Source organism: Schistocerca piceifrons, chromosome 2 (genome assembly GCF_021461385.2).
Source record: "Schistocerca piceifrons isolate TAMUIC-IGC-003096 chromosome 2, iqSchPice1.1, whole genome shotgun sequence".
NCBI classification, from domain to species: Eukaryota; Metazoa; Arthropoda; class Insecta; order Orthoptera; family Acrididae; genus Schistocerca; species Schistocerca piceifrons.
Window position 1 is genome coordinate 179,664,177 of NC_060139.1, and position 20,341 is coordinate 179,684,517.

Here is a 20,341-nt window from a genome sequence, read left to right on the forward strand (position 1 = left end):
CCTCCCACATATTGCTTCCATCGCACTTACTAATGTTCCCTTGAATCTACCCCATTCCTCTTCTACCATTTTTAGTTGATCCTTTGGGATGCTTTCCTTTACTACTTGTAGGTACTGTAGCCTGCTTTCTTCCTCCTTCAACTTCCATACCCTTATACATATTTCCTGGTTTCCTGTTCCTTTATTATCCTTAGTCCCTCTCAGGTTCATTCCCACCAAACGGTGGTCGCTATCCAAGGCCCCTGATGGTTATACTTTTATGTCAGTGATGTTCCTATTCATCTCACTATTTCTTTTTAAGTCTTGACTGTACCAGGTAATCTTGTGGCTCTCTCTTTTCCTGAACCAAGAGTTCCCAACCAGCAAGCCATTCCTTTGACAGTCTTTCACCTTCCTCATTTTGGCAGCTCCAACCCTCTGGTCCAAGCACACTTTCGCAGCCTTGTCTGTCTCTTCCAATGTGTGCATTTAAATCCCCCATTACTATCATATTCTTCCTTCCCATCTGCTTTTGTATTTCCTCTTCAAACTCTTGCTTCTTCTCAGAAGTGCAACCCACCTGTGGCGCATGCACTTGTATTACCTCTATGGTCATCCCGTTGAGTGATATTTTGGTCTTCATCATCCTATCACTTATTCTCTTTACTTCCTCTTTTAATCCATCTCTTACTACTATTCCAACTCTATTTCTCCCTCCCTCCTCATTTCCACTCCAGTGCAGGTGGTAGCCTTTCCTCAGTTCTCTCCTTCCTTCTCCTTTCCATCTCATTTCATCTAACACCAGTAGCTCTAACTTCCTTCTTTCCATCATGTCTACCATCTCCTCCACCTCTCCAGTCATTGTTTGTATATCTAATGTTCCAAATCTTAGTCCTTGTTTATAGCCTGTTTGTTGTCAATTAAATCTGTCCTTTCTGAGGCTCATTCTATTTTTGAGTGATAGTGCCCATGAGTAATTTTCTAAGTTCTGAATTAACATGGTTCACAAAACACTTCATTCAGGACTATTATACCTCTCAATGTGCGATACATTCTTCACAGAGATCTGAGGAGCATTCTCAGTAATGTGCCTGATGCCATCATGAGCTGTAGGTGTATAACTGAGATTACCTATACCCACTACTATGCTGTAAACCTTAACAACTTGCATATAGTCATGTGGAAATTAATTCTTCTTGGCACATGATGACAAATATTTGCTACAGTTCATATTGTAAAATTGCAGTCGCCAGTCAGTTGTAGAGTTATGGAACATGCTTTTTGCTCACTATTTTGGACACCAAAAATCTCCCTTGAAGGTATAACACTGCGGACTATCGTGTCTCACTCCCTTCTCAACTTCTGCTTCCCTTTCGTGTTCTTCAGCTCTTACAACTACAGTCTGGCTGCTGTACAAGTTGTAGGTTACCGTTCACATCCTGTATTTTATATATGTATGTAAGTGTACTTTATATATGTATGTGTGGGGCATGAAAAGTGGGAAAAGACAGAGCTATATTAAGTCTCCCCTGCACATATTGTAATGTGGCTTGTAGCATGTAGTTGTAGATTCAGATCCTGTTTGAAGTTTGCCACATATAGGCTTACATGAGCCCTAACTGGGACTTCTTCATTTCATCAGTTACATTGTTTTCTTCATTAGCCTATTACAGAAGTGACTTAGAGCATTCCACTGCGACAACTCATGTTCTGCATTGACATGTGAGCATTTCCTGCCATTACAGCATGTCTATTGAGCTGCATTAACATTATATCCCATATAACTTTAAAAAAAAATGACTAAATGCTAAAGTAATCACAGATAGGTAAAACTAAAATGTTGATATGGCCTCCACAAACCCTAAAATCTTGTTAGAGATTACTTCTGGGTCTCCTTTCTTGTACATAGACACCATGTGTGTGATGACACCACAGATTATTTGTTGATCTTCTCTTCAACTGCACCATCCGTGTGTTCTGACATTGGACTTATTCAGAAAAAATGGTATAAGTTGTTGCCTGCTGTTTTAGGACACTGGTAGTGGTTTGAGAGTTTTCAGTTAATTTAATACCTACATTGTTTTCTATACAGTACCCCCAGGGGATCACAACTCTTTTGGGAGTACATGTGTGGCAAGTTAAGGCCCAAGCACTGTGGCATTTCTTCTCTTTGTGTACCACATTTGTATTCTCAAACTATTTCTTTTCCTTTGAGTTAATCTTTAACAGATGACCTATCAATGTTGACTCCATTTTCTGTTACTCAGTTAATTACTTTTTTTGTTAAATCATACACCTTTTTTGGCTTTTGTTTAAAAATAGCATCTGTTACTGGCTTTGACCTCCACTTTATGTTCAAAATTTTTTCAGTAGCGCAGGCCATGCGAGAAAGGTTGCCCAAAACCATGGTACCCTGTCTATGGTATGGATTGTCAGGTACTAGTATGGTGGTAGCCTCTTGCTGTTGGTTTCTGCACTATTTCCTCCCTGTGAATGCTGAGGAATGTGTATTGATATACAGGGACTCCACAATGACCTCTAGGCTGTGTGGTCATCACTTATGCAGGTTGGAGCCCCTGGGTGACAGTAGGTACCAACATGGTGGACTAAGTACAGTGAAAGAGAACTAAGGTGAAGCTCACTGGCCCCAACAGTCTCATCAAAGCAAACAGGTCATTTTAACGCAGAAGGTTATAATCCAAGTATGTTTTCCTCATTAGGTACATATCAAGATGGAAACCGACCTGTCAAACAAGGACAGAGATGTATGCCTCAATTCATAGTCTGTATCAGGCCTGTTGGTGAATCCTTCCTAAATATTGAGCCATTATTTTTTGTAGAGGAAATCAAAGACAAGTATAGTGAGGTCTCTTCGATAAAAAATGTGGAATGGATCTGTACTGATCAAAACATCCATCTCCGCATTGTCAAGGGCATTGTTAAGCTGCAAGGAACTTGGTGAAGTTCTTCACAGTTATCCCTCAAGGGTCCTAAACATGATTAATAATATGACCTTCCACAGGGACCTTGTGCTTCGAATATATGAGGAATTATGTGCTAATTTGGACTGACATTGTGTCCATTTTATCCTCCAATCCAGTAAGAGTCTGAAGATAATAAAGTAAACACCAGAATATTTATCTTTGGATTTGAGTATGACGTACTACTCTTTTTTTTCCCCTCCCGCTTTCGTTCGTTACATCTGCTTGGTGCAGACGTCGTAAGACACCCGTTTAAGTTTGTTGTTGATCGTTGAACTCAGTTTTTTTATTACAGAGGGCAGCTTACACTCTGACCGAACATGCTGATCTATCGTGCCAGCCGGATAATGCTAAGTCTATGTGATGCCAAACCTTATTATCACACCCACCATGAGGTGCTTTGAATATATGAAATTTGCCCACATGTAGTCTACATGTGCAAATCAACACATTTGTTGTGACTGCAGACAGTTGCTGCATGGGGATGCCCTCTAACTGCCTTACTGCACCAATTGCCGAGAGGGTCACCGGACACCAACCTGCCACATTGTAAGAAGGGAATGTGAGCTCCAAGACTTCAATATCTTTGATCCTTTAACATAATGGGAAGTAAGGAACAAGTATAAGTGCCTTTTTCAAGTCCAGAAGACAGCTTCTTGTCAATGGGTCCTGGTGCCCACATTAATTAATCCAGTCGACACCTCCCACCCCCCACCCCCAAATCTCCACCCCCACCCCACTCTTACCCCCACCCCACTCTTACTTCTACATCTGCACTTGAAATCCTGGCCCCCTCAACTTGTTTAATAAAGACCCCTACCTGGTTCACATCCATTAGTGGAGGGTTACTACCTCCTGGTCCTACTGCCCAACCACCATGACCCCACACTGTAGTAAGAGCCAGCAGCTGCAAGAGACATGGACATCAGGCTACAGAACTGTCTACCTCTCATCTGGACCAGACTCTTATCTGGATACTTCTCCCATAAGGATAAGAAGAAGAAGGAGGTGAAAAAGGAGAAAAACCCTAAGGTGAAGGCAGACCTGGTAGCCCCGCCTGCCCCAGGTCACCCCTCCACTACTATCAAAATCATGTAGGTAGATGACTACCAGAAAGTGTTGCTAACCCAAACTGTATTATGATTAACACTTCTATCCTTTCTGCACTGCCACAGGATGCACACAGTAACCTAGTCCAGTGAAATTTTATCGGCTGTTTTCATCACCATGCAAAACAGAAAATTTGTCCTTGATCTATTCAGCATTTTGCATAGCTCTGCTGGAGACCTGATTTCCTACAACATGTTCACCCATTTTACGTAATTATCTAGCCTATTGTAAGAACAGAATTGGACCTAAATGAACTCCTGGCAGTGTATATATAGTAGTCACAGAGACCAGCCCTAGTGTTCAAAAACCACTTAATACCAGCAATGGCACTACATACATATGAACTAATATAGAATTCATTATTTGCAACAGCTCTCCCCCCCCCCCCCCTTGCCCCCCCCCCCCCCCCCCCGCTCCCCCCTAAGTGAAGAGCTCCTAGTTACTCCACCCTCTCTTTTACTGGTGATATTAATGCTCATAAGCCTTTATGAGAGAGCTGTAAGACCACTAAACTTGGTTATTTATTAGAGTTGGTGTTTTTGATTCTTGACTTTTGTATACCAAATAATGACTCGTCCACTCTAATACAGTGCACGGAGCCTATACCTGTTTGATAGGGATCACTATGTGGTCACTTTATCCCTCCCTCCCTGATTCTCAATGGGACACTACCTGCAATGAGGTTTTAAGAATGCTGGCAAGCACACTTTTAATTTTTCCCTAATGTTCGTTACATCTCCCCAAGGGGCTATGGAAGAGACCCTCAGACATACAGCAACCAAGATCTTACTCTCAGCAGAACTGGTGATGCTACTTTTTCAAGATCCTACTCTCTGAGGCCAGTTCTGTGGTAGATACAGGAAATTTCTGCAGTCATTAAATGCTGCAGAAGGGTACTCCAAGTGCCATTCATTGAAAGATGCTTTTATCACCTTTAAAAGTCTCAAAGGCAGAGCTGACTACCTTCTTTTTTTCGTAGCATAGCCTTCAAAACAAACTGTGACATGGCCATGTGCACCCACATGGCACCCTCCTTTGCCAACCTGTTTATGAGTCATGGATAAGGAGGATGTTTGTGTGTAGGTAGGTGGCTTCAACAGTGATGAGTAGGAATCCAGGTGGTAAAGGGGTTGGGAGTTGGTGAAGGAAGTATTTCTTGACTTAATATCTGTGTGCATGTAGCCAACCAACAAAATATGGCAGCACATATAGTACTTGGAGGAGCTACTGTGGTGACCATCCCTGTCTTAAGTCCAGGTTCCTGGCAGTGAGGAGCTTCCCACTGGCTGTCATGTTATGGGTTCAAGTCAAATAAAGTGTATTAAATTTTGACAAGACTCAGTACATGCAGTTTAGAATTCATTATGTAGTTAAATTTTTAGGACTACTGGTAACCACATACTCGAATTAAAAATCCACACTGTAAACTTAATGAAGTGCCTTGAGCTACAGCTGCAGTGTACAAACCTGCGAATTTTCATTTTGGCTCGTCTTCCCCTTCTGGATGTTTCTCTTTTTCATCAGGCAGTGTATTTAATTTTAATCAATTTAGATGGAACCAGGTATCTAATTTTTCTAGGTCATCTATGGTCCTCCCCCGGTAGCTGTTGTCAGTGTGACAGAATTTCAATCCTAAGGGCCAGGGTTCAATTCCCAGCTGGGTCGGAGATTTTCTCCGCTCAGGGACTGGGTGTTGGATTGTTGTAATTATCATCATTTCATCCCCATTGACGTGCAAGTCGCCAAAGTGGCATCAAATCAAAAGACTTGCACGCGACGAATGGTCTACCCGACGGGAGGCCCTAGTCACACGACATTTACATTTATTTTTAGGTCATCTACAGTATTTCTGGGAGGTTTGTCTGCCTTACTATTTTCATTCAGCACTAATGTATCATTGCGAATAGTACAGAATCGAAATTTTACATTTAGTGGTAGGTCATTTATGTGAAAAATGAATAGAATTGGCCTTAATACAGAGTCTCCTGGAACTCTATTTACGAAGTTCTTCTGTTGTGAGGAACATTTTCTATTACCTGAGGAGATGAGATCCCCTTGTTTTCTTTTTGTCAGGTATGACTTAAACCATCTTGAAATGCAACCCTCAATTCCATATTTTTCCCATTTGTGCAGAAGTGAACAGCTGTGTGTGCTGTTGAAGGCTTTTAATAAGGCACAGAAAATTCCTGCAGGTCTCTAAGACTTATCTACACTCCTGGAAATTGAAATAAGAACACCGTGAATTCATTGTCCCAGGAAGGGGAAACTTTATTGACACATTCCTGGGGTCAGATACATCACATGATCACACTGACAGAACCACAGGCACATAGACACAGGCAACAGAGCATGCACAATGTCGGCACTAGTACAATGTATATCCACCTTTCGCAGAAATGCAGGCTGCTATTCTCCCATGGAGACGATCGTAGAGATGCTGGATGTAGTCCTGTGGAACGGCTTGCCATGCCATTTCCACCTGGCGCCTCAGTTGGACCAGCGTTCGTGCTGGACGTGCAGACCGCGTGAGACGACGCTTCATCCAGTCCCAAACATGCTCAATGGGGGACAGATCCGGAGATCTTGCTGGCCAGGGTAGTTGACTTACACCTTCTAGAGCACGTTGGGTGGCACGGGATACATGCGGACGTGCATTGTCCTGTTGGAACAGCAAGTTCCCTTGCCGGTCTAGGAATGGTAGAACGATGGGTTCGATGACGGTTTGGATGTACCGTGCACTATTCAGTGTCCCCTCGACGATCACCAGTGGTGTACGGCCAGTGTAGGAGATCGCTCCCCACACCATGATGCCAGGTGTTGGCCCTGTGTGCCTCGGTTGTATGCAGTCCTGATTGTGGCGCTCACCTGCACGGCGCCAAACACGCATACGACCATCATTGGCACCAAGGCAGAAGCGACTCTCATCGCTGAAGACGACACGTCTCCATTCGTCCCTCCATTCATGCCTGTCGCGACACCACTGGAGGCGGGCTGCACGATGTTGGGGCGTGAGCGGAAGACGGCCTAACGGTGTGCGGGACCGTAGCCCAGCTTCATGGAGACGGTTGCGAATGGTCCTCGCCGATACCCCAGGAGCAACAGTGTCCCTAATTTGCTGGGAAGTGGCGGTGCGGTCCCCTACGGCACTGCGTAGGATCCTACGGTCTTGGCGTGCATCCGTGCGTCGCTGCGGTCCGGTCCCAGGTCGACGGGCACGTGCACCTTCCGCCGACCACTGGCGACAACATCGATGTACTGTGGAGACCTCACGCCCCACGTGTTGAGCAATTCGGCGGTACGTCCACCCGGCCTCCCGCATGCTCACTATACGCCCTCGCTCAAAGTCCGTCAACTGCACATACGGTTCACGTCCAAGCTGTCGCGGCATGCTACCAGTGTTAAAGACTGCGATGGAGCTCCGTATGCCACGGCAAACTGGCTGACACTGACGGTGGCGGTGCACAAATGCTGCGCAGCTAGCGCCATTCGAAGGCCAACACCGCGGGTCGTGGTGTGTCCGCTGTGCCGTGCGTGTGATCATTGCTTGTACAGCCCTCTCGCAGTGTCCGGAGCAAGTATGGTGGGTCTGACACACCGGTGTCAATGTGTTCTTTTTTCCATTTCCAGGAGTGTATATGTGAACAAATTCTTTCCACAAAATCTTTAATAATACAACCTGTGCTTTTGCATTTTTGGAAATTGATATTCCGAGTACGCATTAAATTTTTCATGAAATTTATAACCTGTATTGCAGAAAGTTTTTCAAAGATATTAGAAAACATTAGATCAAGAGAGATGGTGTGGTGGTGTCCCATATCTTCTGTGAAGGTTTTTTTAAGTTATTTATTTATTTATTGGCTCAAAGATAGCTTTCAAGCTGCTTAAGATGTAATCCACAGTTAGATACATGTGATTTGTTTTAACTACTTAAATATAGGTTGCATTGGCCCACACATAGTTGCATAATTACATCACAGAATTTTTCAATGCATCTGGGAAGCATCACCTTTTCAAATAACTGATTTGTAATTATGGATAATAATCATGTTATTGTACGGTATGTCCCAGGAGGAAGGTCAGTATTGAGGTGTATGAGAGGAATGGAACTAAAAAAGTCGAGTAAATGTGGGCTTTAAAATGCATATCTCAAGAGCTGTGAGCACTTCTTCGTCTTCAATACTGTGAAACGAACCCCTTCTGTTGCAAGTTCTCTGCTTTCCTCATTTTGAGAGGTTGTAGTAGGGACCGAACCCAGAAAAAAATTCCAGTAAACATAGGCACTAAAGTGCATACCTTAAGAACTATGAGCACCTGTTCATCATTGCTACTGCGAGACATCTCTTCTACAGAACAAGTGCCCAGTCTTTAGGTATGCACTTTGGGTGGAAAGCAAAGTGCCTGCAGTACAAGAAATTCGTTTAACAGTGTCAAAGATGAAGCAGTGCTCACAGCTCTTAAGACATACATTTTAGAGACCATGTTCAGTAGACTTTTTTGCTTTGAGTGATCATTTCTGTCATATCCCTGAATAATGACATTTTGTCCTGGGACACCATGTAATGGAAGGACCTTTAAGAATGTTGGTCAGTATTTCATCCAATATTACAGAGTTATTATTTTTTGAGTGTCTTTGTCTGTTACTTCGCCAAATTTACTAAAACATCTAGTCACATTTTTATTGGGAATGAATAAATGTTCATTTTCTAGATAATCCTACATTGACATCATATTTTGCTACAGTTATAAAGAAATTATTGAAATATTGTGGTATATGAGCAGGATTTAAAGAGACTGTTGGCTTTATTTGCAAACTTCATTTGACATTTTTAATAAATTTATTATTTGTCATTTCTTTCCCTGTCTTACAACATTCTTAAATATTTTTATAGTTTTCGACATAATTTATAAATTTGGACTTTATTGTATTTCAGTTCTGCATATAGTTCCATGTATTTGTCGCTAGATTTCTTAGGCCAGCAGTAATCCATTTCAATTTATTAGCTGCCTTTCTATGGTAGTCTAGTGGTGGAAATGTTTCTTTGTGGAGTAGTGGAAAACTCTGTAAAAAATTCCAAAAATTTCCTCATAGTGAAGATTAATTTGTACTGGTCAATGAATCTCATTTAAGGGGAGTTGGAATGCCGGAAAATGGAAAAAATTCACATTTTCAGTTTTTAACCTTATAACTTAATTTGAAATTTTCTGCTTAAAATGGTGCAAAATTTGTTAAGAAATTCCAATTGGAAGTATTTTTATTTAATTTTTCAAAATTACATGTGCGCCCAGCAAAGTTACCCATCTTGTGATTTGTACACATTTAAATCTTCGCATTTCCGAAAACATTACATATAGAAGGCTGTGGATTTCACTCTTCAGTTGTAGAATCTTTGATCCTTCCATAGGTACCATTGTTTTTACGACTAGCTGTGTTTATTGTTCAGTTTTTGATCTGTGAGTGTTTGTTTTGAGCCTCGAGTTTAGTTTGTCGCTCATTTGGAGTTTGTTATCTGTCTTGTTTTGACTTTCAGTGGTGAGTGCGTAGTTTCTACGATGCCTAGGAGTGCATCATTATTTAAAAAGCGAAAGTTTCGCGGTAATAGATTTACAAATAACGTTTGTTCAAGTGATTCTGCTTCAGCACCTGTTGATGCTGGTGAAAGTTCTGACGTTTGTACAGCTGAGATGTGTGAAGGAGACACGCCCACCAGTGCATCAAAAAAGAAGTTATCAAACTGTGCAAGTGAAATTACAGATGAAGCTTCTAATGAACAATATGTTTTAGTCGACTTTCCTGTTTTTACTGAGTTTATGAAGAAATGTTTGTGTTGTAATCTTTGTGGAGGTTCTTTTGATATGAACATAACAAAATCTATAGGACTTTCCTGCAAAATTGCTATAGTTTGTGCCAGTTGTGAAAATGAGACCTGTTTTTGGAGCTCTAAAACATGCAGTAGCAATTTGTTTGAGAGTAATATCAGGCTAATGTATGCAATGAGAGCAATTGGTAAAGGACATACTGCTGCTCAAACATTTTGTGCCATAATGAATCTTCCACCTCCACCTGCTAAAATTGACAATTACACTGAAGTGATAGGAGATGCTGTTCAGTCTGTAGCAGATTTATCAATGAAAGCTGCTGCCAGTGAAGCAAAATATATAAATGAAGGAAACCCAGATATCCCTGTTGCTTTTGATGGAACCTGGCAGAAAAGGGGTCACACATCCAAAAATGCTGTTGCTACTGTTACTAGTGTGGACAGCGGTAAAGTTTTGGACTATGAAGTGCTCACTAAACATTGTTACCATTGTGCATCTGGTAAGATAGAAGCAGCTCACATATGTAGCAAGAATTATGAAGGTACGAGTGGAGGCATGGAGGCTGCCGCTGCTGTGAAAATGTTTAGCAGATCAGAAAAAGAACGGGGAGTATTTTACACAAAATTCCTTGGAGATGGGGACTCCAAGGCATACAAAAGTGTTACAGAATCCATGCCATATGTCAATAAGACAATAACTAAACTAGAATGTGTCGGTCATGTTCAGAAACGAATGGGCACTCGTCTAAGGAAACTGAAACAGAATCTGAAGGACAAAATTTTGTCAGATGGTAAAACCATTAGAGGTCGCCTGTCAGATAAAATTATAAATGAATTACAACAATACTATGGTATGGCAATAAGAAATAATGCAAATAATTTGCAGGAAATGAGACAAGCTGTATGGGCCACATATTTACATCGATCATCAACTGATGATAATCCTCAACATTTTGCTTGTCCAGATGGTCCTCAGTCATGGTGCAATTATAGAAAATCTCAAGCTACTGGGGATCCTTATCACCATAAAAATTATATTCCATTGGCTGTTATGGAAGTAATTAAACCAATATATAGAGACTTGGGGCATCCTGATCTTCTGCGAAAATGTCTTCATGGTTGTACCCAGAATCAAAACGAGTCGTTCAACAACCTCATTTGGACTCGTGTACCTAAGAATGTATTTGTTGGGATAAAAACATTGAAATGGGGAGTCAGTGATGCTGTTATTTCATTCAATGATGGTCATATGGGTAGGCTAAAGGTCATGGCAAGGCTCGGCATTGCTCCTGGTATCAACACCATCAGAGGTCTTCAGCTTCTGGACAGCGTGCGAGTAAGGAAGGCTCAGTATGCAGCTGAATTTAATACAAAAAAAGCAAGGGCAGCAAGGAGAAGAAAGCTTCTAGGTGAAGAAGAAGAACTAGAAGATGACCCTGATTACTCTGCTGGACACTTTTGATAATAGAATAAAAGGTATTTGTGAATTTTCATAATAAATTACTTTAATCGCATTTTCTGGCATTTGACATTTTTAGTGTTACATGTACCTTTATCTCATAAACCACTCAACCAACAACATTCAAATTTTCAGAAATGCTGCAAAACAGTTCAAAGAGGCCACTGAACTAGAATCATGACAAGAACTGGCTTATTCTCTGAACTAGGGAAGTTTATGTTATACTTTTTCCAATAAAAAATGGCTTAATGGTAAAAAATTCATAAATACTATACCAACAAAAAGAAAACATTGGTTCTAGTTCAGTGGGCTCACAATATATGCTGAAAACCTCTGCCAGAATTTCAAAGTTCTGAAGATAATAGTTCCAAAGAAAAAGGTACACAAAGTTAGCAAATTTAACATTGGCGAGATAGGGCATTCCAACTCCCCTTAATCTGCAACAAAAAATTTAAACAATGAAAAATCCAGGATACAATAATAATAGTATGAAATGATAAATAGCTCCTTGCCACATAAAGGGAATATTGTGTGTGGTTGACTGGCACAATGGAAAAGACTGCTAGATATCACTTAGTTGTTGGACTAAGTCCTTCCTCAGAAATAGCAAAACTCACAAATATTCACACAAGCACAAATCACACACACATTGTTCTAAGGTCTGACTGTAACGTTCCAGCCCTACACACACTGTCTGTCTTGACAGTGCACCTGCAAAGTCCTTTGACATTCTGTACTTGTCCCCCCTAGCATCCCCCTCACCCCCCTCCCTGCACATCTTCCCAATATCTCACCTAGCAGCCCATCATCTTGCCCCCATCACCTGCCTGTATGCACCCACAGGCAGCACTGTCATTTTCCTCCACTCCTATCCTGCTATCCCTCCTTGCTCCACAACTCCTCTGTACCCCACTACCCATCCCACCAAAGATCAGTGCTCATCTCAAATGCATTTGCTGTTGGGCCTTAGTGCCTGGAGATGGCAGTTGCTATGTGTGTGTGAGTTGTGCTTGTGTGAGAGTGTGAGAGTTTTGTTACTGGTGTCTGATGAAGGAATTAGTCCAATAGCTGAGTGATATCCAGCAGTGCTGTCTGCCACTCGCTGCCTCCTCTACTTGATGAGTAGCTATGTACACTTTCATATTCTTATTACATAACAAATTCATGTTTTCCTGACTGAATTTTCTTGTGGAAAAGTTTTCCTGATATTTTGGATGTTTACTACACCAAATCAACCAGTAAAGAAGAATGATTTGAAATTTCTGGGTTGAAACTGAACTTAGCAGTGTTGTCAAATACATAATTTGCGAAAATATTGTCTAAGGTCTACACACAGCTGACTTACCATTTGTCCTGGTGAAACTTAGGATGAAACCAGAGTCCTGCATCAGATCAGTTCCTTTTAAGTTTCCCAAAAAGACACTGTAGTTTGGCTAAAAATGATTTGGTTACTTCAGCATCTGGAATCCTGTTTACAGAGTTAATTGTCCTAATTCTACACAGCACTTCCAATATAAATTCTTCATTCAAAGTTTCCAAATACTATCATTGTCTGTGATAAATGACTGAATTCATATTACGTAGATAATATGTCTGTGGCATTTTTTGTTGCTAGATACACAGAATGATGATAGAATTACATATTCCACAGGTTTTTCGGCTGCTGCGTTCCCTTCGCCCGTTGCGTGTTATCAACCGTGCCCCAGGACTTAAACTTGTTGTACAAACACTTTTGTCTTCACTACGTCCCATTGGAAATATTGTGCTTATATGCTGCACATTCTTCATTATTTTTGGTATTTTAGGAGTGCAGGTTAGTACCCACGATTTTTCCATAAATATTCTAAGTAGTACAGTTAGATGAAAGACAGAATTATGCAACTTGCAAATAGATCAAAAGAATAATTAACAAATGTTTATTTTATGCGCTGGATTCACTAATCATTTTCAGTAATAGTGAAAGCAGAACAGCAAGAACATCCACTGTTCTTGGGTTAACTGTACAAATTGATGTATATTCCCTATGTTTCACTGCATTAACAGGGAGATTTAAAAAATAATTTTATTCCTTATCCAATAATTTAAAAAGGAGTTACCTCAGACAAATCAAAGCCAAAAATTGCAATGTCAGGTGGTATCAAGTGATTTGCTGACCATTTTAATTTGGAATCTACATCAATATATAAGTTTGATTTCAATCATATTCTCATAATTTAAGAAAAATCCTAGATAATTGTGCAATCATTAGTTAAATAACACTGAAAGGACAAAGGTTCACATATCACAACATATTAATTTACTTATAATGTGAGGTCACTTCCTACTTTTCTTTTCCTGCTGAAGTGGATTTGGATGCAGATGGTGTATGTTGTCTTTATCCATATTTTTTTTTGTCATTGACCACATACAGCAGGATAGGCTTTCTGTGTTGGCAAGTTACAGTTACAGTCAAAGTATTAAAATTTATGTTCACACTGCATGTACCCATAAAGTATCATGCATACAGTTTTAATCTTAATTCACAGCAAAAGGCAAAGTTCAATTTTCATACATCAAAATAAATTCCAAATAAAAACAAGATAATTTACACATTGTCATACCACATATTAATATTAATAAAAACATCCAAAGAAAGTAAAGTAATGACTATAATAGAAAGAATGTGTTTTAAAAAGTATTTTGTAAGATACTGCCTCATGTAATATCCCTCTTTTCATAGAAATCGTCATTTTGGATGAAATTAAATGTCTTCTTTTATAAGTCCATGGCTTGAACTGAGAGGCACAGGAAGAGAAACAGATTTCTCAGTCATATTAACCCCTGGAAACAGATTTCTCAGTCATATTAACCGTCAAGTGGGTGCACCTATATGTAAAGTACGCCAAGCACAAATAACTTTATCTTGTACCATTCCATTGTAGTTTTACAGTTGTGAGACTATACCTACTCTGCCATTATAGCTTCAGCTAACACAGTGATATCTTATGTTTTCATGGGTCCAATTGAGCAGCAGTAATGTAAAACAAACAGTGAACTAGGTGAGAAAAAAATTATGATCTGTTAAAGAAAATTATCCAGATTCCAAGATAGCAACTCAGTCGCACAGTGAGGCAGTTGTCTACAAGATAATTTGTGACTGTTTGGCTGGAAACTGATGCAACTGCACTGTTTAATGCTTTGAGTAGGTTGTTACTGGGTGTAACACTCATAAATGGCAACAGAGTGATACAGTGAAAGTTTATTTTATTATTGTTTAATTGAACAGCAATTTAGCTCATATATTATAAATGTATTTTATTGTTGTTTAATTAAACTAACATTATGCCATGAAATTGCTCATACACGTTTACCTTAGTAATATAAAGACAACTATTCTCTACCTGTGTATAAAGTAAGCTGCACGTCCACTTGTGTTATGAAAATCAGCGCACCTGCTTGAGGGTTAATTATATGATTATTAAAAAAATTTCTGTGCCCATTCAATTATTTTTTGTTTTATTGTGTATCAGTTCTGTATGGTTGACCTTACACTGCAAAATTTTCAGTTATTTAAAGGTACATTTTACTACTGTGAGGGGGCGGATATAAAGAATGTTCGCAACAAAACAGACTGCCTGAAGGACAAAAACAATAGATGGGTTAACCGTAAATACAATTTTGATGACTTGGGAAAGGCACTCATGTCTCTGTTTGTCCTCTCATCAAGAGATGGATGGGTAAACATCATGTACACTGGTCTTGATGCTGTGGGAGTAGATCAACAAGTAAGTGTTGCCCACACATATTAAATGTAGATTTATTTTTAAAGAATATATAAACTGTAGTATAGATGTCCTCAAATAAGGCATATGTTCATGATTACTTACTGTTAATTATTAAGTGTGTTTAAAAATAGACTAAAGAATTATAATGCAAACTTAATCAATATCCTCACAAAATTCAAGCAAAGCAAGCTCCCCTATTGTGAAAACATGGCCCTCAGTAAATATATATAGCTTTCTCCATAGGCGTATTTACTAATATTAGTTTTTAGTAATGATACAAAGCATTTGTATTATTTGTTACTAAGTTTGATGTATAGTAAAAGTCAAACATCAATATTAATAATCTTTGTGAATAAATATGTACGTTTGTTTACCAGTCGCTAAAACATCTACAGTTTCAATAAGACTAGCAGATGCACAAATTTATATTTAATTCAAAGGAGACCCTCCCCCTTACGTATCCTATCAGTCCACTTAATTTTCAGTGTCTTTCTGTAAACTACACATCAGGAATTTTGATTCTTTTCTGGTTTCTGACAGTCCGTGATTTACTTCCGTACAATGCTGTACTCCAGATCTACATTCAAAGAAATTTCCTCCTTAATTTAAGGCCTGTATGTGGTACCAATGCACCTGACAATATTATGAAAAGGATAGATTGCTGCCGGCCGCGGTGGTCTAGTGGTTCTAGGCGCGCAGTCCGGAACCGCGGGGCTGCTATGGTCGCAGGTTCGAATCCTGCCTCGGGCATGGATGTGTGTGATGTCCTTAGGTTAGTTAGGTTTAATTAGTTCTAAGTTCTAGGGGACTTATGACCACAGCAGTTGAGTCCCATAGTGCTCAGAGCCATTTGAACCATTTTGATAGATTGCTACTCACAATGTAGTGGAGATGTTGACTCGCAGACAGGCGCAATGTGTGTGTATATGTATGTGTGTGTGTGTGTGTGTGTGTGTGAGAGAGAGAGAGAGAGAGAGAGAGAGAGAGAGAGAGAGAGAGAGAGAGAGAGAGAGAGATGTACTTGCTTGTCTGAATGAATGTATGTGTGTTTTCTGTTCTGGTGAAGGCTTTGGCCAAAAGCACCTGTCTGCAACTTATCGTGTCATCTTCACGGCAAGTAGCAATCTGTCTTTTCCTTATATTGTTAATTGAATACAGGAATGTTAACCTGTAAGGGAATGCATGTTATAAATAATGCAGCACTTTAGTAAACTGACCCATAATGTCTTATACTTTGTTTTTCTTGTGGTTTTTTTCAGCCAATTGAAAACTATTCAGAATGGCGACTACTCTATTTCATCGCATTTATCTTGCTTGTTGGATTCTTTGTCCTTAACATGTTTGTTGGTGTTGTGGTGGAAAACTTCCATAGATGTAGAGAAGAGCAAGAGAAAGAAGAGCGTGTTAGGAGAGCAGCTAAAAGAGCAAAACAAATGGAGAAGAAAAGGAGAAGTAAGTTTCTGAACTTAAGTGTTCATGTATGATATTTTTCATCTTTTCATGGAAGCATTAAAATTACAATGGGAGAACTACAAACTGTTGAAAAATGATATTGTATGTACATTTGATGTTGGCTTGGTTAAATCATTTTCCGTGAATCAACATGTAAGGAAACTTGTTATTTTGTAGTGAGCTGCAGTGTGCTCATTACTGTTACAAAAATAATTAGTTTGAGTACGCCTGTAAGGAGATTGACAAATCACTCTGAATTTGTAGTAAAACTCACTAACCCACTGCGAACATGGTAAACGACTAACCTATCACTTTAAAAGTGTTGGAAACAAACACAAACAACAATACTGAGGCAAAAAACTTGGCCATAAATCTATTAGCTGACTAAAGCATTTTTACTATGCCACTGTATATTTTGAATTCATAGCTTCACCCTCAGCAGTTGATCAAACTTAAACTACAGAACTGGCATAGTAAAAATGCTATAAAGACAAGAGATAGATTTTATTATTAAGTTTTTGCCAAGAACAAAAACTATAGCTACCACGAAAAAAAGAACTATACTGAACCTTATTTTTGCGTGGATCACAAGAAAAATAACACTGCATTTTCCATTTCCCATTCTGCATCCACCTATACAGATGAAATTCCATAATTAGTGCAAATTAAATTGCTTCAGTTTCACTCTATATTTTAACAAGGCAAGAAATATTATTAATGATATGCTAAAACTATGTATCAGAAATCGATTTACTAGTACTGCTTCTGTAGCTATGGTAGCTTTCCAGAAGACAATGTCAAAGTTATTCATAAAGTGATACTTAAATTTCCATGCTTTAGGACATACTGCTGCTAATTTTACATGAGAACTAAACTTTTTTTTTTTTTTAATTTCATCTTGCTTACATGTGGACTTTTGGAAACAAAATTCACTGATGTTGTAACTGAGTGTATAGAAAAACAAATTAGGAAAATCAATCACTCACCTCAAGTTGGTTGATCTGTGGCACATACTCAAAACATAGCATGAATATGGTTTTCTGTTATGTGCGTCTATGTTCCACACATCAGTCTGCTACAGGTGAGTGGTTGCCTTTCCTTTATTCTATGGACCCATCCAGGAATTTCCGTTACTGTTAATGAGTAATATGGTGACATTTGCTGTGAAAATCACTGTACCTCTTCAAAGACAGTACAGAATAAACTTGTTGCAGTATATAACACAAAGACAACACCTGTAGTCATTCACATTAACAGTACATGGGATACAGAGGAATTGCACCATTCTGCAAGGGTATCAGGTAATGAAAGGTGCACCAAGGCAATATGAAATGTGGTACAATCATTATGCAAACCAATAACAGGGTGACAAGCACTTCATAAACGGTCATGCTAATTGCATGCATTTATCAGGAATGTTTTCAACAATGGCAACAGCCTTCATACAGGACATATGTAGCAAATTTTTTGTCACACAAGTGAAACAAGTTTAGCACACTTCAGTGTGAATATGTGCCAGTCTTTGGAAGCCAGCCTCTGAAGATGCACTGTCTATGTCTGTCCATTAGCCTCCATCTGATACCATTCTTAAAAACAAAAGAAGATTTGTTGAAATAAGGCACTGAGCACTTTAATAGTTCACACAACATAGGCCATATGACAGATCTGGAATACCTTAGGTCCGTACCTAACATCCCTTAAGCAACTAACTTGCATGGAGTGACTAAAGCCGTCAAGGAGCAGAAGCATAAAAGAGCAGTTGGTGTTGTCAGTATTCCTGATGAATTGTTAAACTACAGGGGTGGGGGTTTGCTTTAATTTATTTGGAAACTTTTTGTACATTTGTGTGAAGAGCAACCAGTACCAACTCAATTCAGAGAGTGTTATATTTGCACACTGTACAAAAACAAAGAAGGCTGCTCTCATCGTGACTCATTTTCGATAATGTTGTTACTTTCAACACATCAAAAAGTATTTATTAGACTTTTGCTTAATCATCCGTCTTCTCTGGTGGAAGCGATCTTGCGACAGACTCAACTTGGCTTTAGACCAGAAAGGGGAACATATGAACCCATATTTTCCATATAACAGCTGCAGGAGAAAAGTAGGAAAAGAAGTCCAATCCCTGTACCTCTGTTTTGCTGACAAAGAGAAAGTGTTCGACAGTGAGGACAGTTCCGGTAACATTAGAATGCTCAGAAAAATTTGTACTGATGAGTGACTCCTATACAGTGATATGATGTTCTGTGTGACAACTAATAATGAACATTCAGATTTCTTCCCTGTTAGTTTGTGGAGTGAAACAAAATTGTGTTCCAGTGCCAACACTGTTCACTCTGTATGTTGCTGTAGTAGCCAGAAAAGCATTGCAGCAGACTTCTGTTGGTATCCGTATATGATGTATTTATTTAATCCAGACTTGAGGCTAACATAAAAGTATATCATATCAAAGACATAATGAACTCCAGCAACCTGTGCTCTGTGAACCTTTACCAATCAGCTTCAATATCCCACTTTTACATTTTATGAGTCTTGAAGGTCCAGCCACAAAATAAACATCAGTGAGACTGAAGTTATGGTGACAGACTCATCTCACAACAATCAGCTCCGTAATCTTGATGGAAACTGTTTGAAGCAACAACAGTGTGTGCTAACAATATGTTCCAGTGGACTGCATATAAAAATGTGATTTTTCTGAGGTGCGTACCTCAGGTTCTGTTGGTGATAGAAAGGTGAGGTCAAGAGTTCTGGATAGCCCTTGGGCTGGGGGCCATTTATATATGCAATAGGAGGATCATCTTACTGTAACTATCCTGCAGCACATGGTCATATTTTGAATATTACACACATCCTCCAGTTTAGGCAAATGGACCAAACTGGTTCATTCCTTTTGCATTAGATGTGGTCTAAGGTGAACCTTACGGCTTATGGAGATCCCATTTAGTTCATGGGTGGTTCCTGAGACAAGCCAAAAAAATCTGTTTTCCCTTTCAGCAATGGATATCCAAATAATTAACTGCAGCAAATTGCTTAAATTTTAAAGATATATTCTTTTGGCATTTATCGAGAAGTGCCATCTTCCTGTTTTCAAAAATATTTATCCATTATTAAGAAACAATCCAAAAACATGGTTATTGGTACCAAAACTGAGTTGGGAAGTCCTGAATGGCTACACACAGCAAATGGCTGAAACTTTTATGACATATCTCTAAGATCCATATCTCGAACAATCTGGGAAATTTTCTGGATATCTTTATTAGTTTCCGAGGTACAGAGGTTCAAAGTTACCCTACCTGTACATGTAAAAAACTCTCATAAAATCCAGTGTGAGGCAAAAAGTTAGTTCATAAAGTGTCGTAGCACAGAGAAATGTGCTGTAAGTGTCTCCATTATCATCAAAAGGCTCCAGGAAACCCCATGTTGTAGAAGTGAAGCAAAATTAGTTTTGTGTTATTTCAGTTTCGCATAACTAAATTATCTAAATTTTACTGACCAAAACATTTCTTTTCGTATGAGTTACATGCCCTGCTGCAGCAGGGAAAAGAAGGGAACCAGTGTAAAAGTGCTCCTGTCGGAGCACAAAAAAAGGCAAATACGCTCTTGTTAAAAAAACACTGACTAAAAGGTGGGGTACCTGCTGCCTTGTTCTACCTTCCTCAGCATCTTTACAAATTTTCCCGAAACTTTTGGCATGTGAACATATTCGCACTTTTTTATGCTGAGAGAGGAGGAGACAACGGTAGTGGGAAATGGAATTAAAGATAACATCCATTGTGAAGT

The 20,341-nt window shown here is 39.4% G+C and overlaps 1 protein-coding gene across 1 annotated transcript in view; it reads left to right on the top strand.

Annotated features, from left to right (window-relative positions):
- Positions 1-20,341, top strand: part of LOC124775227 (voltage-dependent T-type calcium channel subunit alpha-1G-like) — a 790,960-nt gene that overhangs the window by 689,745 nt on the left and 80,874 nt on the right. Inside the window, exons 29-31 of the mRNA XM_047250065.1 lie at positions 12,997-13,158; positions 14,891-15,109; positions 16,369-16,561. Of these exons, the coding sequence (XP_047106021.1) occupies positions 12,997-13,158; positions 14,891-15,109; positions 16,369-16,561 (574 nt within the window). The remainder of the gene's footprint in view (positions 1-12,996; positions 13,159-14,890; positions 15,110-16,368; positions 16,562-20,341) is intronic.